This window comes from Myotis lucifugus, unplaced genomic scaffold (assembly GCF_000147115.1).
Source record: "Myotis lucifugus unplaced genomic scaffold, Myoluc2.0 scaffold_146, whole genome shotgun sequence".
Classification (NCBI taxonomy): domain Eukaryota; kingdom Metazoa; phylum Chordata; class Mammalia; order Chiroptera; family Vespertilionidae; genus Myotis; species Myotis lucifugus.
The window spans coordinates 2,242,353-2,269,287 of NW_005871194.1; the positions used below are offsets into that span (position 1 = coordinate 2,242,353).

Genomic DNA, 26,935 nt, shown 5'->3' on the forward strand with positions numbered 1-26,935 from the left:
ATGCATGCGTGATGGACTAGACCCGTTGGAGGAACTTCTCAGAAGGCCTGCTCCTCCTGCGCCCGGGCACCTGGGAGGCGGGTTTTCTTACCACTGCGAGGTAAAGTCGACAAACTCTTCGGAGAACTTGTCTGCGGGCAGCTGTGGTGACGGCTCCTCCACCACCTGTTTGAGCTGCTGGAAAGGAGTTCCCCATGAATCGTAGGGAAACCGAAGGATGGCCAACTCAATCTGGGTGGGAGAGGAGAAAAGGAGATGACGCTGAAATCGGGGTCCCCTACGGAATCCGCTGTGTCTTCCCCCAGGACAACCGGGTGGAGAAACCATGGGGAAGTTCAAGTACAATTTTAGGATAAAAGAAACTAATCATAAGTTCTCTAGCAAATTCTCCCCACCCCCCACCCCCGCTGATTTCCTAGTGCTAGGGATGGTCAAATATAATCTTCCCAAGCCTGTTTAAAACCGGGTCCTCCCCCTAACCCATGGTGGCACTTTAAAGTGACAGGCCGCAGTCTTACACTTCGATTTAAAGCAACCGGGTTTTCCACCTTTCAGTCCGAAAAGTGATTCTCGGCCCTAAGGCTTTTAGAGCTGTGTACATCTGCTGCCACCTGCAGGTCCCTCCCGGGAACGAAATAAAAACAATGGAGGACCCAAGGACTGATCTTTTTTTGGACTTGAATAAAGGCCGCTTTGCTGTCATAGATCACATGTTTGCTGGGCAGGGACGTGAAGTAACTCGCGGATTAAACAGCTGCTGCGCCTGGGAAGGAGCCAGGAGCGCCGTGGAGAACTCAGACCCTGGCCGTACAGTGAGCATCCACCGTCAGCAAAGTCAGCCACCAGGCACTGATCGGAGAACTTGAGGGCTGAGCCTCCGGAAATCACACTATTTTATCACGTCTTTTCGCTGCACCTGACCTCGGCAGCCAAGACGTCTATCGTAGCCAGATTCGGAGATGCATATGTCCTGGCTGACACAGCTCTTACAGGGTCCACACGCACTGGCACTCTTTTGAGTGGCTTAAGCTTCCTTGACCCTTGATGAGAATAATTTAATTTTAAGAAAACTACCGGGAGCTGTCGTCGGACCCTCTCATTTTACAGATGAGAACAGTTAGACAGTCCATCACCTACGCAAGGGCATACGGCTACTGGGAGGTGGAACAAAGAGCACAACGGGGTCTGCCCAATCCCAGCTCTGCATTCCTCCTGCACCTACTGCAAGCCACTGCCACGCAGAACCCCCTGCCATCTCAGGCACAAAGGATGCCCAAGCCCAGCACATAGGACGTCTGCCCAGAACCTCATGGCCCACGATGGTTATCATGCGCTACCATGGTGATGCCCAGACTCCAAATGTCAGACTTCACACTGTAGCCCTTCTGGTTGAGCTCCGGGTTTATCCTTTCCGGCTGGAGAGGGGACAGAAAAAGACAGAGGTGACATTCTTAGCTCAATAAAGTCTCCGGGGGTGAGGGCAGCACCCGCTGCCAAGTGAGTTGTCTGAAGCTGTAAACGCTGCCTCCCAGGCCAAGCAGGCTCACCAACGACAATAAATATCAATGCTGCCACAGCTCTTGCCCTCATTCTACATTAGTCTTCTTCTTGGAGACAAGAATAAATTACAGTCCCCTCACAATTCAAAACTGGTTTTCATTTTCCTTCAGAAGAAACGGGATATCAAGCGGCTTTGGCAGTCTAGACTGTTCCTTGTTAAAAACACCAACAGTCCCGCCCAGTCGGTGTGGCACAGTGACTGAGCATGGAGCTATGAACCAGAAGGTCATAGTTCGATTCCCGATCAGGGCACTTGCCTGGGTTGCGGGCTCGATCCCCAGTGGGGGCGTGCAGGAGGCAGCCCATCACTGATTCTCTCTCATCACTGATGTTTCTATCTCTCTCTCCCTCTCCCTTCCTCTCTGAAATCAATAAAATATATTTTTTTTAGAAAAAAAAAAGAAAGGAAAAATCCTAAAAAAAAAAAAACCTCACAAAAAACACCAACAGTCTAACAGTCCAGAACTCAGTGGGAAAAAAAAATTAGTAAGAGTCCCTGGGCTACTGTCTGGTGTTAATAAACTGACCCACTTGTAGTTAAACAGGGACAAGAGGTTTTTAATTTCCAAACACAAATTCCATTTCAACATTGAACACAGTAGGAGTCCTGTAAGTTAAAGGGGACCCCCAGGTCTCTGCTGACGGCAGTGAATCCTCACAGCTATGAGTTTCTCCCAGACTAACCTGAATGATTCCCTTGGGTCATTTAAATTCTTTTTACTGTTCTGCCCTCAACAAACAAGGAGACACGCCCTTGCGACTCAGGGTGGGAAAATGTGTGGGCGGCATGCATTATTTGCATGTTTTTCAAACAGTATATCTTTTTATTTGTTTGTTTTTGTTTCAAACAATATACCTTTTTGCTTGATTTAAATGTGTGTGTGTGTATATATATATATATATATATATATATATATATATGAAGCAAGTGACTGAGGATTTCAGACAGGAAATGTTTAAGAAAAAAAGGAGATGCAGACTATGCCTTGGGTCTTAGTTACATTTCCATTTCCCCTCCTGTAGCCATCCAATTCCTATTTCCTGGCGCGGTTTGCATTCTGACGCCACCCCCAGCCCTGGACTTACAGCCATGTACGGTTTGCATCCTGCATCGATAGTTTTAGCCACCGAGTCCACAAGGTAGCCACTGATGCCAAAGTCGCACATCTTCACTTGGCCCAGAGCATTGATGAGCACGTTGGAAGGCTTGACGTCTGAAAGCCAGAACAAGGAGAGGCGTCATCCAGCCTGCTCTGAGGATGCATCGCCCCTACCTACCACCAGAGGGCCTGAAATCTCCATTTCTCCTCAGCTTCCTTTCCCCATGGCCAAACAAGAGTAAATGCCACCCCTGACTCACTGACATACTTCTTATTACTTTCAACCTGATTTCTATTTCATGGGTTGTCTTTCTTATAGGACTGTGTGAAGCCACCAATGGATAAGAACTGTTTCATAAAAAAAAAAAAAACAAAAAAAAACAAAAAAAACAAAAAAAAAAACCAAAAAACAAAAAACAAGAAAAGGAAGGAAGGAAGGAAGGAAGGAAGGAAGGAAGAAAGAAAGAAAGAAAGAAAGAAAGAAAGAAAGAAAGAAAGAAAGAAAGAAAGAAAGAAAGAAAGAAAGCCAGCCCAGCCAGCATGGCTCAACGGTTGAGCATTGACCTATAAACCAGAAGGTCACAGTTGGATTCACAGTCAGGGCACATGCAGGAGGCAGCCAATCAATGGTTCTCTCTCATCACTGATGTTTCTATCTCTCTTTCTCTCCCTTCCTCTCTGAAATCAATACAAATATATGTATTTTTAAAAGGAATTGTTTCTTCTTTTTTATCATCTTTATTCTTCCCAACCCCCATCATATAGTAAGAATCTGACAAATTATTACGGAATCAAACGCCCAATTCCATGGGCATAGTCTGAATTATTCTATCTAAATAAATCCTAGAGACCTGCTGGATACCGTTGTAATGAACAACACTATACAGTACACTTAAAACTCTCTTATGATGGGAGATCTCACGTGAAGTGTTCTTATGACAATGACAAAATTTTTAAAAGCCCAGTTTTGAATGATCTACTGCACAGTTAGTGCAGGAATAATAGCCCATGGAATGAAAGGGCACACTGTGACATAACAATATACCAAATACAATAAACCCAACCAGTGTTGGTTGAAGCCCCTTTAAGAGGTGTGTCAGAGGTCACAGAGTGGAACTCATCATGAACTCAGATATTCCTGAGTCCACGAGGCAGGTCACAGAATATACATGTGGATGGAGGGGTATTGCTGAATCCTTAAGTTGGGAAAGATATGGCACCTGCCCAAGTAGATGAACCGTTGTTATCGCTGGATAATGGAATTAAAAATTATAGTGCATTGTTCCCCTGGGACACTATTCACAAAGTCCATGTAATCAGGAAAAAAAGTTATTCTAAAAACTTTTACAATTATGCTTTATAACTCCCCGCTTCAATGGAATGGCAGGCATGCATTCCATTTCCTTATTGTTTAATTGCATATACATTCTCTCATATGATGAAATATTTCATCATTTTAAAGTAAACCGTTATCAATTGGGTTCACATTTGTTGGTAATCCACATTTTTCTTCCTATCTGGACTCTGTCTCGCTTCTTCTCCTCCTCTTCTTCCTTCCGATTTTTCCAATTTTTAAGAATAACAATGGCAATAGGCATCTTTTGGAGGCATTTCACATTATTTTCTGGCTCAGAGAACATAAAAATTACCAAATTCAATGCCTTATTAGCTATCAATACTTTCCATTAATTTTTCCAAAAACCTGGTTGAACAAATCATGTCCTTGTTTTATATTCTACCTATACTAATTCCCTACTTGGTACTTGCATATTTCTCATGTGCTTTCATGGGTTTGTTGTATATCTGTTTATTTCTCTATCAAGAATTCCTATGTAGAACATTAATAAGAATAGATTTTCTTCTCAGATACCTCTCAGGGCATCTATTATAGGGCTGTAAAAATACAGTGCTGCATACTTTTGGTGAAATGAGTATCAGAGAGAAGTGGGTAGATATGTGGATTGAGGAAAGATGGAAGAATGGATATATGGGTGGGTGGATGGATAAAGAGATAACAGGTCGATCGGAAGGAAAAGGGGAAGGAGGGAAAGAAAGAAGAGACACATCTACCACTGTTCTCAGTTATCCTGCCTCCTGGAGTCTGAAAAGGCTGTGCTTTAGACCACACCTTTTCACTCCTGAATGTGCACAGAAATTACCATCTGGTTAAAACGTAGTCAGTTGGTCTTGTGACCCACAGTTCTACTTTCCAACAAGCTCCCAGGTGACGGCCAGGCTGAATGAATTTTCACCCTATTCTCTGGAACTGTCCATCGGGTGATCTCACATCTCTGCTTGGTAACAGGTATTTTATATTTGACTAAGATGTAATGTACAGCCCATGCCTTCTGATGCCCTTGGATAAGATAAAGAACAGCCACTTGTAGGATTTGCGATCCAGTCCCAAGGGAAAACCCTGCAATGCTCTTGCCTGACTCAATCCCACTCCCATCCATTGTGGGGGAGAACTCAAGTCAAAGACCCAAACTCTAGGAGAGGAACAGCCAGGGCAGCCCCAGGATGCTTACCTCGATGGATGACAGAGAGCTTACTGTGCAAATGCTCTAATGCTTTTACAATCTGCAAGAGAAACACAGGATAGATTGATGTCCCCCATCCCTGGAAAGAAATCGAATGGTAAGCATATCCAGGTTGATTATCCCTGACTTAAGGTCACGAGGTGAAGTATTTTCTCAGAGAGTGGTGGTCCTTTCCAGAAAAATACACAGAAAGTTACACGAACTAGATTCTACCCACGAGAGAGGACTCTATCCTATAGCAGAGAGTATGTCTCACTCCTATATCTTGGTTTTCATTTGGTCTCCAGCATTTTTTTTCTCTCCACCCTCCTTAACCTCAATAGCTTTTAAGGGCAAACACCTTCCTTCCATTTCATTTTTTTTCTGCTTCCTTCTATGCTTATGAGTCCTATGAAAATGTGTAATAATCTACAAATAAAAATTAAATGATGTCAGAATATAGACACCAGGAATGCAGTCATAGCAGATGAAGGCACAACTGAGAGGCACTTGAACTGAGAGTTTACCACACTGAGCCAGAGGTCGAATTTGCTGCAGTGCTCAGAGGGAAAAGCATTCATCTCTCCATCCTCAGGTACACTCTTGCATTCAACATGTACTGGATGGCTCTACGGTAGCGTGTCCTCATAGTGGGGACACAAAGACACAGGAGACCTAGACATCTCACGCTCGCTTTGTAGGATCCATTGTGTACTCACAGAAACTGCTATTTTCCCTAAGATGTCCTCTGGAATGGTTTGGCCTTTATCAATCACTTGTTTGTAGAATTTATCTAGCGACGTATCCATGAGCTCCATGCAGATCCAAACATCACCCTAGAGAGCAATGGGTTCAGAGATGGTTAGAGAGGATGGAAATGGGAAAAAGAGAGAACAGTGCACACCTGTCAGGAAGAACTACTTCTTGCCTGAGTTTTCAAAGGAAATGGAAAGTTCCTCTTCAAAATCTCAGGAATTCATTAAACAAGCAAAATCATCTCCAAAGAGCAAACTAGCAGACAGCCAAGCAGAACTGGCATGTGATCACCTATGCCTTAGTGAAAACAAGCATCAAAATACTCAGAGAGACAAGCAGCAGAATGCCCCAAAGCCAAGCCTTTACTGGAACTGCCCCTAGGAGTTAGGTCTAGAAGCCTGTTCCATGGCTGACCTCCCGTGTGGAGCACTGGCCATAGTCAATCAAAAGGCTGGTTTGAACAGTGAGGTTGAAGCATTGTAAACACAGAGGTAGAGCCAAGAGAGAAATATAAGTCTATATGGTACAAAAGCAGGCTACATAAAACGTAGCAAGGAGCCAAAGGGCCAGAACATTTCAGACCTTTTTAAATATTTATTTCATTTATTGTTTTATTTGAGAGAGAAGGAGAGAGAGAAATAGAGAGAGAGAGATTTGTTGTTCCATTTATTTATGCATTCATTGGTTGATTCTTTTTTTTTTTTTAAAGATATTTTATTGATTTTTTACAGAGAGGAAGGGAGAGAGATAGATAGTCAGAAACATCGATGGGAGAGAAACATCGATCAGTTGCCTCCTGCACATCTCCCACTGGGGATGCGCCCGCAACCCAGGTACATGCCCTTGACCGGAATCGAACCTGGGACCTTTCAGTCCGCAGGCCGACGCTCTATCCACTGAGCCAAACCAGTTTCGGCCATTGGTTGATTCTTTCTTATATGTGCCCTGACCAGGGATCAAACCCGCAACCTTGACATATCCGATGACACTCTAATCAACTGAGCTACCCGGCCAGGGCAGAATATTTCATATTTTATGGGCTCTATCCAGATCGATCGACAATTGAAATAGACAGTTCTGCCAAAAGACAAAGCAAAACAGAGAGGAGAAAGAGCCACAGCATCTTGAACAGGGCTCCACACATCTGAAAATACCATCATCTCCGCCAACTTTGCACCAGGGCATCGTGCTATGGATGCAAAGCCCAAGACTCTAGGAGACCTGTCCATCCAGAAAGAGGACCACGATGGTGCACGGCATTTATGTGGTCAGAGGCACTTCTTTGTGAGTGACTGTTCCCCTCAACTTTGAACTGAAGGGTCACTTACCTCCCGGAAGAGCGCGCCGTAAAAGGTGACCGTAAAGGGACAGTCCACCGTCCTCATGGAGACATCCAGGTCCATCAGTAGCCTTTTCTGCTCCTGGCTGTTCACAGTGGCCCGGATCCGCTGAGTGGGAATGCATGGTAAAATGCAGGGTTACTGCTCTGAGGATGAAGCAGGTAATACCACAGGGACCTTAAAAGAGTCCCCTCCTGAAAATAGTACACAAAGCCACGGCACAACTTCTAGCAACAACCCTTCGAACAGCCACCCTAAGTGATTGGCTATTTGTAACAAAATAAAAATAAGGAAGATTGTTATTCATGTGATTTCCCGAATAACCCCTGGTTCAAAAAAACAAACAAACAAAAAAAAACACCAAAAAAAACACCCAAAACAACTGATAATATATTTTGGAAAATGTACAGATGTTTGGAAATGTATTTCCAAATTACAAAAACAGTCTGGTTTATTGTATTATGTCTGTTCAGTGCAAAGAGGCCACAGTAGGAATTACTCCGGCTGAATCGGAGTCCTTCAATAAAGGCCAAAAGCCCCACTTTGGAAACAAGTAAGAATCGTTGGACTAAGCAGCAGCCGTAAGAGAACTGATACAGCTGTGGGAAATAGAAGGGATCAAACAGAAATGGAGAAATCCTTTGTTCACATCCCGGTGCTTGTGGGAGAAGAGGAACCTTGCACATCAGCAAACAGGGCCTTACAGAAATACGATTACTTCACTAAATCACAGGAACAATACTGCACGAGGCATTCACATTTTCTGCCTACTTAGCAAAGAGTCTGCAGGAGAACAAACTGAAAAATCTACAAGGTAAGGAAAAGGTATCTCCATTCTCCAAAAACAAAGGGATCCAAGTCATCTGACCACCCCCACTCCTCACGATGGCCCAAATCTATTAGTTCATCTAGAGATGGCGATTCGCCAAGGTCCTCCCAGCATCCACTCAAGAAATATGCAATGATTATACATTTCTTTTTATAGGGCAGAAACTATGCAAATTCACTCAAGATGTATTTTACCCTCCCTTTCTTCCACAAGTGGAGACAATTTTCATCCCTCAGTTCTGGTTTCCTGGTTTTTAGGGACACTTCTTTAAAAGAAATAGCATGTAGAGTAAAAGAGACTTTTGAGACATAACAACCAAATGCAATTCTATTTAGAAGAACCAACAGTGGGACCAAAAAAAAACAAAAACAAAAAAAACAACTTCAAGACAATCAAGGTAATCTTAATTTGGAGCTGGCAATAGGTGATATTAAGGAAGTATTTTCTACACATTTGGAGGGCAATCTGTTCCCTACAAGTAATATTTTCTGCTCCACCCTTTAAAGATTGTTTTGCTTCTATGAAGAAAGCTGATTTGCACTGGGGATGGACAACTGTACACACCGCAGACAGAAAATGTTTGGGGAACGTCAACTCTACCTTCACTGCCATGATCTGCCCGCTGGGCACATGTCTCATCTTCTCCACCACTCCGTACGCACCTCGGCCCAGCTCCATGATAGGCTCCAGGTCATCTGCCTTCACCTCAAAGTTCTGCAGGAGAGAAAAAGAATACAATAAGACAGAGAAAAATAAACTTAACAGTAGACTACCTTGTCCTCTCTCTGGTTTCTCCCAACATTCTAAGGGTTATTTATGGTCCAGAAGCTTTTTCAAGCAGCCACTGAAAGTAAGAAGCATTGGGAGATGTTTAGACTCCCAAAGCATGTCACTTGCCTGTCACAGGTGATATAGAGATCCAACTCTAATTTAGCTTCCAAATTGCTCCGTTTAAGCTGTCTACACTGGGGTTCGTCAGCCATGCCTCCTTAAATACATGTGTATGTGCTGACTGATGGCAACTAGGTCTGTGCTTGGACTTTGAGAAATACTCCCTCCCCACAGAGAATCATCTACTCTCTTCAATTGCCTTCCATCAGGACCACAACAGCCTGATTTCAACTCGACATTCAAAAATATCAAGCCCAGCCAGCATGGCTCAGTGGTTGAGCGGTGACCTATGAACCAGAAGGTCGCAGTACGATTCTCGGTCAGGGCACATGCCTGGGTTGTGGGCTCAATCCCCAGTGTGGGGTGTGCAGAAGGCAGCCAATCATTGATTCTCTCTCGTCATTGATGTTTCTATCTCTCCCTCTCCCTTCCTCTCTGAAATCAATAAAAATATATTTAAATATACATTTATTTAAATAACTATACATTTACCTTATCTTGAAGTTTTTTATCAAGAGTTCCACATACTACTTCTTTTTAAATTCAAACTTTCTGATCTATCCCATGACAAAATATTACAGGAAATATTTTTCAATGAGACACGACTTTTCTCACCTGGTTTCCGATAGAAATGCAAGCTTTGGAGTCTAAATCTCGAGGCGGCCTAAGGAAAACAAGGGGAGGAAGGGGAAAACGTGAGCATTTAGTCAAAAATGTCCTTCCCAAATCAAATGTGATTGGAAAGATTTTTCCTTAGAAATCAGGAGGAAGTCCATGAGTAACATAAAGCAGCATACAAGTGTTCACAGTGTGGGATTTGGAATAAAATACATTTGGGTTTAAATCACTTAATCTCTTGGAACTTCCATTTCTTCTTTAAGGTGAGGATATTGGTACACCTACCTCATAGAGTAGGAGTATCAAATACTTACCTCAAAGAGAGTAAGAGTACCCAGTAAAGTGCTTAGCAGAATGCCTAACATACAGTAAATATCCACCAAATAGGAGCCACATGAGTATAGTTATATAATTACATTATTCCAGGTCGCCTCAAACTTTGTTTTCATCCAAGAACACCAAGTGCCCAGTGAACCCCCTACTTTTTCCACAACTGTTTTTAAAAAAACAAAACAAAAAACACAACAACAATAATTGGCAAAATGGTTATCTTAACTCACAAAATTCACAGACCATAAGAATTCAAACCCTGTCTTTATAAATGGGGGAGAAAAGGTCTGGAGAGGTGAAATGACTTGTCCAAGGTCACAACGAACCCAGGCCCCCTGATTTCCAGGTCAGAAGACCTTCTCTTCTATCAGGCTGCCTAATTCAGTGTGACAGTTCTTCTCTACAGAGTGCACATACCATCCAAGGCTCAGCCCAGCAGCCTGAGGCCTGCTGAATTCGTTCTCCGTAAGACAGAGCACGGCCGTGTGTTTATTTCTACTACTTCACTGCTGCCTGGATTGATATCAAGCCACTTAAGAGAAAGATGTTTGGCTTTGGCTCTGCTCCTAACGAGGAGCTTAGAAAAGCATTTTCCTGAAATAAATGCACCGAAAACATCACGACACAAATCGTATGTGCCAGGAAACATACTGTTAATATGGCCAAATAATAGAGCAACTGAGGGGCCATCCATGCCAGTGCTGTCTCTAGAAAAACACCAGGCGGGATGGAAGGCAGGGCAGAGGAAAGGAAGAGAGAAGAGAACCCTTTGCCAATGATAACTTTTCCCAAACTTAATGGATTATAATTCTACCCCTTCTGCTGCAACTAAAGAAAGAAAACAATGAGGGAAACGTAGGAATATAAACACAGATATAAACATGAGTCTTGGGCTTTCCTGGTAAGCCTTCTCTCACCTCAAAATCCCTTTGAAATGCACAGAATACCTAAAATAAGTTTTCCTAGACCAACTGAAAACCAGGGCCTGGGAGGGAGGGAGAGCACAGAAAACACACATGCACACACTCACACACACATGCACATGCGGACACGCCCAGTGACGTTTTTATATATGTTGTGTGTCTGAACAGGGAATGTTTCTTGAGAAACACGTGTCCAGGGGAATTAAATTAGTAAAAATCTGAGTTCTCATTCTTAAGCTTTCCAAAGCTATTTTTCTTCAGCTGTCACTATTTGTGCATCCTAAAAGACGTGGAATTTTGATATAAAGACAAATATTACTTGAAACGTGTGACTAGTATAAACAATAAAAAAAACTTTGCAATTGTTCAGTATTCTTCCTTTTAAAAGCAACAGAAAGGGCTGCCTCCGCTTTCTTGTTATCCAGTGAGGGTACTGGGTGAGCCCTCTTCCAGGTCTGCTTGTCTGGGATTCACACCAGGGCTCTGCAAAACACAGCCTGTGGCCCGGCTAAGAGCGCTTTTTACAAGTTAAAGGTTATAAAAATACAAACAACGAAGAATAACCGACAGAGGTCACTGTGGCCCAGAGAGCCTAAAATATTTGCTCTCTGGCCTTTTGCAAAAAATTTTGCTGACTGCAGCTTTATACTAGCTGCACCATACCTCTACTGATGAGGAGGGTTTTGTGCCATTTTTCAGGCTGAGGAAAATACAGTGCAGAGAAACTGCTGAAGCCACAGTCCTCAACAGAGTTGCAAATAAAACTAGCATCACCTGACTCTGGGTCTCGACCTGAGGAGGAAAGGATATATGCTGAATACTGGGTTAGGTGCTTTACCTGCAGCTCATGAATTATTTAACCCGCCCCCCTCTCCCCTCTCCCCTCCCTCTCCCCCCCCTACACTCTCACACATACACCCTTTCCTATGAGTACCATGATTCCCATGTTCCAAATGAGTTTAGCTAACCGGCTCCCATGTGGTGAACCCAGAATTCTAATCCAAGTCTGACTGAGCCCACGGAGCCTGCTCTCAACACTCTGGCTTCCCCTAATGAAAATGATCAATCCGCCCATGCCCCAGGCCGCAGGGCTCGGCAGGTCCGCCAAAAGCATCAAAGGACGGGGCCAAGACTGACAGATGGGACTGGGTTAGCTGACACTGTGTCCTGTCCAAGGCTGGGCACGTAAGTTTGCCTGGGGCACGGAGTCTCTGGGTAGGAGGTTTATACTGTGGGTGGATGTTTTCTGTCACTTTTTCAATATTTTCGTCCGCTGGGGAAAGGACCAAGCCTGTGACACCATTCCTTCCCTGGAAGGTATTCCAAAGGGCACCAGTGTTAGTGTTTTATATGAATAAACAGCTTTGGTGTATTAGGATTATTTACTTATAAAAACTGCATGAGCAACCAGCTCACTGGTTATTGTTACAAGTCTTCTTCTTCTATCCAACATTAGAGAACTGACATTGAAACAGAGGAAATAATTTAAGGCCTTTCTAAGAGATGGCGAGATTAGAACCTAGAGCTGTACCATGAAATCTTCTCAACTTTACTCATTCATAGCCGGGGACTGTCTGGCAACAGTCTCTACCCGTCTAATATGTGGCTAACAGGACATACCTGAGAGCCAGACAGCCCTGAATTTGCATCCAGTTCTCCCATGTGATAATAGTGCTGTGATAATAAACACAGCAACTTGTGGCGCTACCTTCACTGAGAAATGACAATGGGGACAGGCTCTAGGATACATAATATGGATTATGATATCTCATCTTCATTGCAACCACATCGTTGTTTATTCCTATTTTTTTTTCAGAAGGGGAAACTAAGTCTTAGAAGGGTTAAGTAACTTGTCTAAGGTATTCAACTCGTGCAGTTTAGATCCCAACTACAAACCTTGGCATTCTAGCCCCAGAGCCTGAAGTCTTACCCACAAAGCTATGCTCAACTGCTTTTGAGCAAGACACCTGACCCTTTTACAGGTCTGTTTTCTGACTTATAAAGGGAGAGTTTCTTGTGAGGGCTAAGCGAAAGAACGCTGACTGGCACAGAACCGACGTAGAATTAGTTGCTGCCAATCAAGTGAGGGGACAGCTCGGAAACCTAAGTCAAAGACACATTGGCATCAGTTACTGAAAGAAAAGGCTCAAGCAGAGGGACCACACACATGGAACTAAAGAGAATGGAGCTCTGTCCCGGGCTATTTATTTCTGTGTAGCACAGCAGAAAGAGGCAGGGTATAAATGCTAAGAGTCACCAAGCCAACCTCAGATAATTGCCAAGGAAAATTCAAAATGTGGAAGCCACTTCTTTAGGAGTAAAACTTTAAGCCTCAGTATTAAAATAACAATTATAATAATAAGGCTTTCCATGAGCGAAAGTGGTATATTCTACAATAATGCTTTACACAGTGAAATAGGAAAGTATTTTCAAGGTTTATTCTACCCCTTGAGGGAAACACAACATAGAAACTATTTTTATCTTTGCATGGGTTTTTATTCATTTGTTTGTATGAAGGAAGGATTTATGGTGGTTTTCAAATTTTTATGAAATATAGAAAATTAATGCAAATTAGAAGGTGAAGATTAAAAATTTAAAGGGAAGTAATATAAGACAGTTGAGAGATTGATGGAAGAATATACCCCAAAGGAAAAATAAAGAGCAGAAATCAATAAAAATAAAAACAGGAAAATAAAGAAAGTTGGTTCTTTTTTTAAAAAATCAATAAAATTAATAAAACTCTAGCAAGATTGACACAGAAAAGAGACAAGACAGACACAAATTACTACTATCAGGGGAAAAAACATTAAAAGATATTCAGGAAATACTATGAATAGCTTTACTCTCATAAATTCAACAACTTAGAAGAAATGGACCAATTCCTTGAAAACCACAAACAACCAAAACTTATCCATGCTGAAAATCATCAGCTGACTAGTCCTGTAACTACTAAAGAAAGTGAATTTGTAGTTAAAAAGCTCTAGAGGAAAAAATACACAAGCCCATTTTGATTCACTGAAGAATTTTAGAAAACATTTTTAAAAAAGAATTGCATATATTGAAATATTATGTTGTATACCTGGAACTAAGATAATATTATATGTCAATTTTATCTCCAAAATATTTTAAAGGAATTTAACACCTATTTCATATAGTGCCTACCAAAAAAAAGGAACTCTCACCAACTCATTTTATGAGGCCAGTATTACCTTAATATCAAAACCAGAAAATAATAGCACACACCAAAAACAACAACTCCACTACAGACCAACATCTCTCATGAACTTAGACAAAAATCCTCAACAAAATTTTAGCACATCGAATTCAACAATATATAAAAAAGTAACACCTTAACCAGTTTGCTCAGTGGATAAAGCGTCGGCCCTCGAACTGAAGGGTTCAATTCCGGTCAAGGACATGTACCTTGGTTGCAGGTTCCCTGGCCCTGGTCGGGGTGCATACAGGAGGCAATCAATTGATGTGTCGCTCTCACATCGATGTTTCTCTCTGTCTCTCCCTCTCCCTTCCACTTTCTCTAAAAATCAGTGGAAACATATCCCTGGGTGAGAATTAACAAAACAAAACAAAACAAAACAAAAAACAACTGAGTGGGAATTATTTTAAGTATGCAAGGCTAGTGCAAAGTTTTAAAAATCTATCAATATAATCCGTATCAACAGGACAAGGAAGACTCTGTGGTTGTAGCAACTGATTTGAGCAAAAAAATTTTTAACAAAACTCAACATACACTCATGATAAAAAAACAACAACTCCCAGAACACTTCAACCTCATGAAAAGCATCTATAAAAACCTAATATGCTTAATGGTAAAAGATGAAATGCTTTTCCTCTAAGATGAGGAACAAAGCAAGATGGCCTGCTCTCACTAATCTTACTTAGCACAGTATAGGACATTCTAGCCACTGAAATAAGGTAAGAAAAGAAAGGTTAAAAAATACAATTTAAAAAGGAAGAAATAAAAGTATCTTTTTTTTTTTCAGAAGGCATGGCTAGCTACACATAAAACGCTAAGAAATCTACCAAAATCTCTTAGAACTAATAAGTGAGTTTAGTAAGGTCACAGGACAAGATCAACACAAAAATCAATTGCACTTTTAGATACTGATAATGAAGAAGTGGAAACCAAAATAAAAAATAGAAAGCCATTTATAATCCCCCCCCCAAAAAAAATACTTAGGCTAAAACCTAATGTTATGATGAAAACTATAAAATATTGATGAAGAAAATCAAAGTTAATCTAACTACTTGGAGAAATCTACCGTGTTCATGGATCGGAAGACTCAATGTTAGTAAAAGATGCCAATTCTCCCTAAATTGTAATCTATAGGTTAAACACAATTCCAATCAAAACCTCAGCAAGTTTATTTGAAGACATCAATAAGCTTATTCTAAAACTTATATGAAAAGAGAAAGGCCTTGAATAGCCAAAATAATTTTGAAAATGAACCACATGGAAGGAACCACTCTCCCTAACGCTAAATCGTACTATATAGCCGCAGTCACCAAGTCAGTATGATATTCCCAGAGGGACAGACACACAGATCAATGCAACAGAATAAGGAATCCAGAAATAGATCCATTAGGTATGCTCAAGTAGTATTTGACAAAGAAGCAAAAGCAAATAAATGGAGGAGGGTAGCCTTTTCAACAAATGGTGTTAGAGCCTTTGAAAATGCACTGGCCAAAAAAATAATAAAGCTCAACCTAAACCTCAGGGAGCAGGTGTCCTGCTTCCCCAGGACTTGAGCTCATTTGAGGACTTGGGCCAAAGCCTCAACTAATAAAAAATTTTTTAAAAAGTGTTCCTTTACCTCATTTTGCCTTCTGTTTATGTGGGATAGGATCTAGGTGTCGGGAATCTGAGTTCTCGTCAAAGACCATTTTCCGTCTCACCCCGAGTTTTATAGTCGTGGCTCTCACAAGGATTTACTTGTTTGCTCAAATCTATATGGAAAAGGCCAAACAGACCACACCCGAGTCCTTGCTGGACTAACATAGGACCCCGTCTGCCAAATGCATCTGTGGCATTCAATGTCCAGCCAACCAGTCATGTGAGACACTGAGTTCAAAGCTACCCGTTCACCACAGACTGACCGGCCTAGTGTGATTAGTTCAAGTCTCAGAACTGTGAGAACCCAGCTTTCCCTCTGAAGGACTCTTCCTTTTCACCACGATGCCTAAGGTCAAGTTATTGCCCACCAGTGCAAACGTGAACCCCCCCAGCCCAGAAATCTGTAAAGTGTGAGTGTTTGGATGAAGACGATGATCTTGCCAACTTACGTGGAACTGGTCTGGGGCTGTTCAAATGCTTCTTTGGGAATTTTGAGGCCAGGATTTCGCTTCTTGCCTGCAGGGAAAGACATGAGGAGAATGTTAGGATCCGTATCACAGCACTAGCACAGGGACAGGGACGGCAGCAGCAGGAGAGGGCTGACCTGAGACTGTATCTCTCATCTCCCCATTCAGGGCTCCACTCCCTGCCCAGGAAGTCTGTGAGTGACAAGTGCCCACACACCAGGCTGAGCAGAGCTGCAGTCATGGACGAGGTTTTCCCCAGTCCCGGGTGACGATGTCATTTGAAGAATGCCAACACTTGGCCTGGCCGGCATGCTCAGTGGTTGAGTGTCGACCTATGAACCAGGAGGTCACAGTTTGAATCCTGGTCAGGGCACATGCATGGGTTTCGGGCTCAGTCCACAGTGTGGGGTGTGCAGGAGGCAGCTGATCTATTCTTCTCTCTCATCATTGATGTTTCTATCTTTCCCTCCCCCCTTTTCTCTGAAATCAATAGAAATATGTATTTTTTTAAAAAAAAAAAAAAGAAGGAACGCCAACTCTGTTTATCTAGGACAACCTCGCCTTTCTCCCTGATGGGAATTTGTCATTCCAACTTCTCTCTTGTACAGAACAATGGTAATGGTAGACAGTGTTGGTTATAGGTGTGTGTGTGTGTGTGTGTGTGTGTGTGCATGCGTGTGTGCGTGCATGTGTTTTATGTCAGTGAAACGCAGTCACCCTTATCACAGTATCCCACAATTTTCTAAATCCCCTGTGAAGAACGGATAGAAAACCATGGAGGTAAAATAAAAAAAAATACTTTCCCACCGTCTGCCCTGCCCATTCTCAACCGCCTGCCAGAAGCTGAAACACCTGAGAGAGAAATAGAATAATATTTATTTACATTTGCCCTGTTCCAAAAAGGATTAAGATAACAGATGGGCTCATGCGAGAAGGTTATCACTTCTCTGGGAGCCAGATGGGTGCGTAACCGATGTGTTCATCGCTGGGCTGAAACCACAAGAAGGCTGAGCGCAAATTATTTTGTAGATGAGTAAAAAGAACAGACTGAGAAGCGCCAGCTCAGGAAGCAGATCAGAGAAAATCGCTGTGGAAGGGCCGGGGATTTTCCTCATCACAGAGATCCTAGGTGTCTCCCGGCGCCAAAGCAGAGCTGGATAGAACGCCCAGGCTGCCACTCTCCTCACCATCTCCTGCAGGCTGCCGGTGAGCACGCGGAGCTGACTCGGGCCCTGGACAAGGTCCTGGGAGGGATTCTGCAGATGCAGGACCTTAGAAATCAAGCCTTGTACCTGCTGGCTGGACAATGACTTCCAAAGACTCCAGGGACTGCTCACCATCACAGAGCCAGCTATGACCCAGTCAGAATCGGAATCCAGGTTTCTGGACCCCCAGGTCAGAGCTCTTTCCACTGTTTCACAATGGAAGAAGTTTAGAGGTGACCAGAGAGAGGGGGTGGTGAAAGTATGGGATTTTTAAAAAATATATATTTTTATTGATTTCAGAGAGGAAGGAAGAGGGAGAGAGAGACAGAAACATCAATGATGAGAGAGAATCACTGATTGGCTACCTCCTGTACACCCCACACTGGGAACTAAGCTGCAACCCGAGCATGTGCCCTGACCAGGAATTGAACCAATGACCTCCTGGTTTGTAGGTCGATGCTCAACCACTGAGACACACTGGCTGGACTGAAGTACGAAATTTTGAGTTAAAAAAACAAACAACTTTCTACTCAGTCGGTGACCTCAGAGTCACTTTTCCTCTGCCTTTCCATCTTCTCAATTGTAAAATGAGGAAGTAGCATCAAGACCTACCTTATTAGACTAATATGAGAATCAAATGGGATACCTATGAAAGGGCACTGAGATACCTTAAGTAGCTGTTAATTATAATCATTCAGAGAAAGAATCTGTACAGTCATATTAACGAGTAAGTCATGTAAGACAGTGATGAACAAAACTGACCATATTATCAAAGCCCAATGCACTTTGTAATTGAGTCTTTTTTTTTTACTTCCCGTGCATTCAAAATCCAAAATCTAGTTCAATTCTGCCAGGGGGAAAAGCCTTTTAGGACCACCTTCATTATAACAGGTTCCCTCCTCATGTCGGCTTATCTATACGTTTTACCAGATTCAACACTCACCATTGACTGTCTTACACCTGGAGCTCAGGGCCATTTAGCACGTTACTAAATTAGCCAGTTGCTGACAATACCCCACGCTGTACTGTGACCCACCAAGAATACTAAGGGTGGGGCCTGATTGTGAGAATCCAAATACTAGATAAATGGCCTAATTCCCATCTATGGGCCTCCATCAAATAGAAGGGGAACATTATGTTAAATGAGACAGTCTAGTACCCAATGAACAACAAATCCAGAGAGCTAGGTACACATGCCAGTATAGGTGACAGGTGACACAGGCAATCCCAATAGCTACACTCCTATACTTCCCTTGACATGCTGAAGATAAACCTAAACAAGCATAAAAACTATTCGACCTGCGATAAAAACCCTCCAGGTGTCATTTCAGCAAACCCAAAGCAGATGTCATTCCTCAATTCCTACATTTCTCTCTCCTTCCCTTCTTCTAACTCAGCTCTTACAAGATACACAACACAAGAAATAGCTCTTCACGGAGAAAACCTCTTTTGCCAAACTTTAACAGAGCAAATGAATTACTACACCATAGCAATGAATTATTAGCCATTCGTTAGTAGCCATCCATCGTTACACTCTAACTCCACACACTCAACACATCTATACAACGAAATAGTCAACAAGAGAAAGAGAGAGATACCTTGTGGCTCGGAGACTAATTGGAATAAAGGACCGAGACAACAACAAAGTCTTGGGGGGGGTGGGTGAGAAAGGCCCGGGTTCTCTTCTGACGGCAAAAAGATAAGTAGTTCCAGGAGACACAAAACCTAGCTGGATTACAAGGCTGGAAAATACCCTGCCTTCCTTTTAAGAAGTGGACCAAATGGCACAAAATTCACACACACACACACACACACACACACACACACACACACCCCACATTCCATAATTCACTTACGTGCTTGCCACTGCAAACACAGCCCCGCGAGAAGCCGGCGCGAGTGACTCTGGTGAGGTTTTGAAGGCTGCACGGAGGGCTGGCGGCGGAGACCCCACAGAAGCCATGCTTTGCTTAGCTCCCGAGACCACAGCGCAGCAGGAGGAAGCAACAGCGAGCAGACTCCACCCTCCTGAGTGCGGATCTGATCGCAGCAAACCTCCGGGAGTTTATTGTTCCCGGGAAACTGCAACTTCAGAAAGAGGGAAGGGAAGTGGGCCCATCTGGACAGCAAGGCGTGACATTAATCATGACCCAGACCCGGAGGAATCAAACTATAAAAGTAATTCTGCACAGGACAGCCTTCGGTGGCCTTTCTATATAAATGCCCCTCTCCTTTCTTAAAAGGGAGAAAAACAGTATGTGGTCCATGTCGAGCTGTGTTGATTTCAAAGCAGTCTGTTTTCCCGCTGGCCAGGCTGCCAACCCCAGACGCTCACGTTGGATACGGTGGGACAAAAAGTTAATGAGGGAGCAATATGAATAATAAAGCAAAGTGGCCGAGGATGTTAAACGGCCTTTTCCCTTGATATGCTAAAGCAAAAATGACCAAAAAAAAAAGTACATCCGAACACAGGCAGATGAACACAGGCTCTATTTATGTTACATGCTAGCAACAAGCCTTCTCAGAAAGAGAGAATTCCGTGAATTTCTGGAGGTCTCAACAAGCTTTGCCCTTTTATTGGTGCAATCTGCAAAGGGCGAGCCTCCCCGGCCTGACCTAGCATAGGCAGGACGGCGTGACATCAGCCCGTGTCACACCCATGCCTGTTTTCTCTAAAAACATTGTAGTCGCGCCGCAACCCCCCCCCCCCCCCCCACACACACACCCATATATTTGCAAAAATCATCTTAGACCAAAGCTGGGTCACTGTGATCTTGGCCTGGAACAAAATGGCACTGGGGGGAAAAAAATACACCAAACCTTGCCCATGGTTAGAAAACATTTACCAGGCCACAGAAATGTTAGCTCGCTTTGCCCGTCCCAAAAATGATGGGGTACACAAGGCCTCTTGTCAGTGCCCACTCGGAGAGGCAGAGCATAAAGGGCTTCTCTCATGTGCCTTATTACATAAAACAGGGGATCGAGCTCCCGTGCCAACCCAAACAGGGACAGAATCCCACAGGGTCAACAAAAGGTGGCATCGTGAGGATATGCTGACACCCAAATATTTGTCATCTTGGCTGACGGTGGGGGGGTGGGGGGAGGTGGGCATAATGATGAGGGTTTATGATTACTGACACAGCTTTACAAAAGGATGGCATTGCTCCCAGGGCCAAAGTCATTTTTTTAAAAAAAAAACCTGTTTCCCCATGTGAATGGGGTTGCCGGCCAAGTAACTGGCAACCTGGAGGCCTTGGCTGCCCTCTCCTTAATCCTTGCATCTAGGCTTAAGTCCCAAGGGGAGCTGGCAGGAAAACCGGCAGAGAAGTGTCATTCTGTGTTGTTAAATTGCCATGATCGGATGCAAAGCATCGGAGGAAGCAGGGCAGATGGAGGGGGTGCAGGGGGAACGCTGGCTCTGCGAAGGTGACATGAAAGTGGGCACCCTCGCTCCTGTCCCCCAAATGCTGGATCTTGTCCACCCCGGAGAGAATCCAACCAGTCTGCCAGGTGTCCTGGGGATTACATAAAAGTTTGAGAAGGGAAGTGCAAAGCTACAATGTGCAGTCATTTTGATTTCAAGGGGGCAGCTGAGTCTGGACTTTAGCTTCGTGTTCCCAGCGCCTACGGGGCTGCAGTCCCCTGGTAGACAGGAACTCAACCTTCTGAACTCACCTCACCCACTGCACACCCCACGGGACCTTCCCAGACCTTCCGAAAATCACTGTCCTCGCTGACCGACATCTAGCACAGTGTGACCTGGGTGCCACTTTCCCTGATTCCAGCATTTTAGTTTAAAATGTCCACTGTGTCGCCCAGCCGACATGGCTCAGTGGTTGAGCGTGGACCTATGAACCAGGAGGTCATGGTTCGATTCCTGGTCAGGGAACATCCCCAGTAGGGAGTGTGCAAGAGGCAGCCGATCAATGATTCTCTTTCATCATTGATGTTTCTATCTCTCTCTCTCCCTCTCTCCCTTTCTCTCTGAAATTAATAAAAGTATATTTAAGAAATAAAATAAAATGTCCACTGTGTCTATAAGAGATCTCCAAGACCATCTTCCATTTATATGCCTCATAACCTTTTCTCGCAGTCTCAACTTATGTTTGCATTTAGGTATTTATTTTTGCATTTATTTATTACTTATTGGTTTACTGTCTAACTTCCCATATAAATTCCATTGTGACAGCCATTTTGCCCAGGAACTGAAAGGTTGTAACTAATAATTTTTCAGTTTCAGATTGAAAAGGAGACATCAGCTATGTTTTTCAGTAGAGGAGTGTCATGCCATGTCCTCCATGTTTCCAAAAAATTTGGTAATGAGATTCATCTTATATCTGCAGGATGTTTTGAAACTGTTTTACACACATACACACCTTGGTGTTTTAAGTTTCCAGGTCTTTGTTCATATTTTCCCTGGAATGTTCTTTTTTTTTATTGTTGACAGTATATATCCCCCATATTCCCTTCTGTCGCCTCCCTCCACCCAGCCCCTGCCCCACCCCAGGCCTTCCTCACACTATTGACTATATCCATGGGCTATGTATATATGCATATATGTTCTTTGGTTAATTTCTTCCCATTCCCCCTCTCTGAGATCTGTCAGTCTTTCCTATGCATCCATGTCTCTGGACCTATTTTTTTCCTCAGTTTATTTTGTCCATTAGATTCCACATATAAGTGAAATCATGTAATATTTGTCTTTCCTTGACTGGCTTATTTCGCTTAGCATGATACTCTCCAGGTCCCTCCATGCTGTCTCAACGGGTAAGATTTCCTTCTTTTTTACTGCTGCATAGTATTCCATGGTGTAAATGTACCACAGCTTTTTTATCCACTCATCTACTGATGGGCACTTGGGTTGTTTCCAGATCTTAGCTATTGTAAATAATGCTGCTACGAACTTAGGGGTGCATACATTCTTCCTGATTGGTGTTTCGGGATTCTTAAGACATATCCCTGGAATATTCTTATCACCTGTCTTCACTGGTCAACTTCAACACTCAGCTCAAGCATGTTCTCCTCAGGAAGTCTTACACACACACACACACACACACACACACACACACACAATAAACACCCCTTGTCTGTGTGGCCACATTTCACTTGGCATATCTTGAGTGTCTTCTTCATACAGGGCCTGCAACTATCTGTTCCCCCATCTCTTCCACCAGAATGCAAGCTCTTCAAAGCCCTACGCCATGCTTGGCCCATACACACAGTTAGCATTAGACCCAAGAATTAAGAGGCAGCGACCACAACAATCAGGCTCATTAAAAAAAGCTGCTTAAACTTTTCAGAGGCAAAATCTATGGGCTCTGGTAATTTACTGGATAAGGTCTAGAAGATCAGACACCCAGTGGCAGTAGTAGTAGTTAATAATAGTCGTAGTAGTTAGTAGTAGTAATACCAGTAGGTGGTGGTGATGGCAGTAGTTAGTAGTAGTTAATAGTAGTAGTAACCTGGCTTTTCCCCACCCAGATAGAATTAGATGAAAAAGGAAAGTCAGGCCAGTTGGGGTGGTGGTGGGAGAAGGCAGATAAGCGCCTGCAATTCAAGTGTGTTGAGTGTAAGATGCTAGAGGGGCATGGCGGATTTCAAGCGGCCTCAGAGAGATGGGGGAGTGGAATGTGTAGACGTGGGAGTAACAAACAGAGAAGTAGAAAATTCATGAGACAGGCAGGGAAGCAAGAAGAGCATGGGAGCAAGGGCAGCCAAGGTCAGGACATTTGGGGACAATGAGATGCGAAGGAAGAAGAATCGTGAGGGACAGGAAGAAGCTCTGGGTGTGTCAAAGAAGCAGGAGCCAGCCTGTGGAGAGCAGCACTCACAGCTCCCTCCTCCGGGACCTTGCAAAGACTGAAAGCACTCCAGGGGTTTCCTAAGCTCCCTGTGATTGAAGCTCTTTTTTCAGACCCGGTAGAGCTCAAGTTTGTCCTGTCATGTTAACAATTTGGTGCTACGTGCTCTTGAAAGAACCTAAAAGCAAATCACAGCCAATAGCCTTGAGTTGTGGTCTGAGCCCAGAGCGAAGGTAGGAGGCAGGCAGCGGTTAGATGGGAAATCCCCGCTGTCTGTGCGCATCTCCTTCCTCATTTATATGCTGCTTCATTCATGAGTTTTTATCAAAAGGAAATGGAGTCATGAGAGTGTTAAAAAGTTCCACTTTAAAAAAAACAAAACATGGCAACGGGCTACAGCACACACAAAATGTACCGATGCGTTTGATCGTTGCAAATGATGCAGTGAGTTTTGGTTAGGTTTAAAAAACAGCATTTGTATTTTAGAGATAAATACTGAAGTGCCTCCAAGTGAAATAACATCATTCTAGAAGTTGTTTCAAAATAATATGGTGGGCATAGGGAGATATGATAAAATCAGACTGACCATGAGGTGATCATTGCCAGCGCTAGTCAATGGACTCGTGGCAGTTCATTAAATTATCTACCGTTGAGCATATTTGAAATTTTCTAAAATATAAAGATTTTCTTAAATAGAGACTGAATCACAGAAAACTTTCTTTTAAATGTTACAAAAGAGGGATAGTTGAGAAATTAACTGCAAACTAAGAGGAATGCATATTGCATATTGGTAGATGGTCCTCAGTGGATGCCCTTTGCTGGAACAAAGGAGGGGAAGGTGCTGGCCGCCTTCCAATACTTTCTTTAAAAAAAAATATATATATTTCTGTCTCATCAGGAATTTCTGTCTCTCTCTCCCTCTACCTTCCTCTCAGAAATCAAAAAAAAAATTATTTCAGAGAGAAAGAGGGAGAGAGAGATAGAAACATCAATGATGATAGAGAATCATTGATCAGCTGCCTCCTGCATGCCCCCTACTGGGGATTGAGCCCACAACCCGGGCATGTGTCCTGACTGAGAATCGAATCATGACTTCCTGGTTCATAGGTCGACATTCAACCACTGAGCCACTCCGGCTGGGCTCCTTCCAATTCTTTCTAATTTGATGCCACCTCAGAGGAAAAATCATAAGGAAGAAATGTAGCCCTTTCTCCAGGCCTGCAGCACATTCTAATATTTTTTATGTCAAGAAGGTAAAGGAACCAGGGCCAAAGCAATATTAAAAAAGTTGGGCCCTAGCTGGTTTGGCTCAGTGGATAGAGCATCAGCCTTAGGGACCAAAGGGTCCTGGGTTCAACCAAGCATGTACCTTGGTTGGAAGCTCCTCCCAGGCCTGGCCCCTGGTCAGGGGTCCTGCAGAAGGCAAACAATCGATGTGTTTCTCTCACATCAATGTTTCTCTCTGTCTCTCCCTCTCTCTTCCACTCTCTAAAAATCAATGGAAAAATATCCTTGGGTGAGGATTTACAACAACAACAACAACTAAATCGGCAGGATTCTTCCCCTTGAAGCCCACACCCTCGGCCAAAGAAACGGAGGCTAATCCTCTGCATCACGGTTGTTTCTGCGGTATCGCATCCCCTTCCTCTCCACGGAGGCTGGGCATGGCTGGGAGTGTGTTTTGCAACCCACAGCCTGGCAAAAGATGGAGGGGCCTCTGTCTTTTGTTCTGCCACATACACCCCCCTGGCTTAGTGCAATTCCCAAGGGTGGCACTGCCAGTTTGAGGTTCATGATGGGCCATTAAGAAACCAAGACGGAGGAATCACTTTGAGAAAACCACTCCATTTAAGTGTTAGATTTTCCGAAGAGAAAAACCCTCATTTACAAAAGCAAACAACTTATGTTCCAAACAGTTTTCTTTATGTAAGTTGACTCATATTTCAAAATGATTTCAGGTCCTCATGGAACCCTGAAGGGGGAATTGAGAGACGTAGGCCCTTCGTTTTTACTCCTGAATCAACCACCGTCACCTTGATTGCAAAGCATCGCTTCAGGTGGCGCCGTAACGCAGGGCCTCGAAGGAAGTGGAATTCTCCAGTCTTAGGTAATGAGTCTAGAATTTGTTCCAGCCAGTCACCTTGAAACATGTCAATTGGTTACTCTCCAAGACTGAGGACACAAAAAGTACATAAATTCCCCACTGCACCAGGAGAATGTCCCACCTACCGCTGTGATCAGAAATGGGAGGGAAAGGTATGAATTTCAATATGTTCCGTGTGTCTCATACAATTTCCCCAAACTGGTTTTAAGGGCTAACCAAACATACAGGGAGTTCATATATATAATGACCCCTGGATATATCGATGTTAGAAGACTTTAAGTTGCAAATTTTTATTAGATGGATTTTAATTGCACATTATTGATGGCAATTCTCACAAGTCTTTCTTATTGGAACGTAGCACGAAGAGCTGAGGGAGGTGCTCACGCATCTGTATATTCAACTGGATGATGTAAAAGTCTCCATCAGCGTCACCTACGGTTAAGCTGGAGAACAAAAGAGAGGCCTAGTGGGAAGGGAACCAAACCATAGCGCTCGTTAGCTGTAAAACCTTGGGAAGTTATTAATCGAAGCCTCATCCTTAAAGTGGGAATATTGCTAAGGGCCTAGCAGAATTAAAGGAACCCAGCAGCATATGCAGCGCCACTGGGTAAACGTGTGCTAGGTAGAGGAAAGTTGCCAAGTCAGCTACACTGCTATTTTTGGCAGCTGCTTTGTTATTAACAAGTAGCTGCTCATGAGAATAATAAAAGCAACCAATGTTTATTGAGAATTTATTATATGCAAGGCGCAGTGCTCAGCTTGTGACATAAATCCTTAATGTAATGGTCACTACAACTGCATGGGGTGAATATTTATTTCTTCCTCCACGTCAAGGACCTTGTCCAGAGCTGGTCCAGAGGTGAGCAGGCAGCCTTCCCATATAGGATAATTATATTTAGCCCTACAGTTGCAATTACTCTTCATCACAAGGCTATTTGCACTGGCTTGTAGAAGGATGATTGCTGAACTGTGTCGGCAATAGTATAGCTGGGAGCCAAGAAAAAAGTCCTGGATTAAATCCCCTGAACAGGCTTTCTACTCCGATGTCCAGGCTTCTGTAGATAACAGATGGAGGTTAGAAAGCGGTTTCCCGGGAACTACTATGGTGACATGAGCTGGGTCTTGCGGGAGAGCCAGACTCCATCGTAAAGCTGTACTGCCACGACCGTTGCCCAAGAACTTTTAACATTTCTGGACTTTAGTTCCCCGGATGCTAAGATGGAAACATTCCGTCAGTAAACCAGCTACTTTCCTCATTAAACGGTGCTCTGGCCCCAGCTTTACTGACAACATCACAAAGCTTTCTACTGTGAGAGGAGAGGGCTCTGGCTCTGGAGTGTGTTTATAAACTAATACCCCTGCTCTACGGGGGGTGGGGGTTCTGATGAAATTGATAAGCCTAGGCCCTACCTGACAGAAATTACTTTAGCAGGAGTTTAATGGTCAAGCGACTGAAAGTTGTGACTGTGGCTTCTGTTTGCAAAACACTGTGTCTCAGTGACACTTGTGCTATGTGTGGTGAGGGCCGCCCCCTCCATATCAAAGAAAGGGGCTCTCAGGCCACTAATGGATTCCTTGCTCACCTCATGCTGATGGTAATCTCTACCTGATGCCTCTCCCTTCCGACCAGAGGATTAACC

At 43.5% G+C, this 26,935-nt stretch overlaps 1 protein-coding gene across 8 annotated transcripts in view; it reads right to left on the reverse strand.

Moving 5' to 3' along the window:
• MAP2K6 (mitogen-activated protein kinase kinase 6) overlaps positions 1–26,935 on the reverse strand; it is a 121,040-nt gene that overhangs the window by 10,241 nt on the left and 83,864 nt on the right. For 6 of the 8 annotated variants that reach the window (XM_006094922.3, XM_023759072.1, XM_014461029.2 and 3 more), the window contains 9 exons: positions 16,168–16,234; positions 9,611–9,659; positions 8,705–8,818; positions 7,264–7,383; positions 5,899–6,015; positions 5,189–5,240; positions 2,647–2,774; positions 1,338–1,415; positions 92–231 (listed from right to left, as the gene is read on the reverse strand). In XM_006094922.3, the coding sequence (XP_006094984.1) occupies positions 92–231; positions 1,338–1,415; positions 2,647–2,774; positions 5,189–5,240; positions 5,899–6,015; positions 7,264–7,383; positions 8,705–8,818; positions 9,611–9,659; positions 16,168–16,234 (865 nt within the window). Of the gene's footprint in view, positions 1–91; positions 232–1,337; positions 1,416–2,646; positions 2,775–5,188; positions 5,241–5,898; positions 6,016–7,263; positions 7,384–8,704; positions 8,819–9,610; positions 9,660–16,167; positions 16,235–16,322; positions 16,436–19,246; positions 19,402–26,935 lie in introns of those variants that run through there. The other 2 variants (XM_006094926.3, XM_023759071.1) reach the window with 2 other exon arrangements.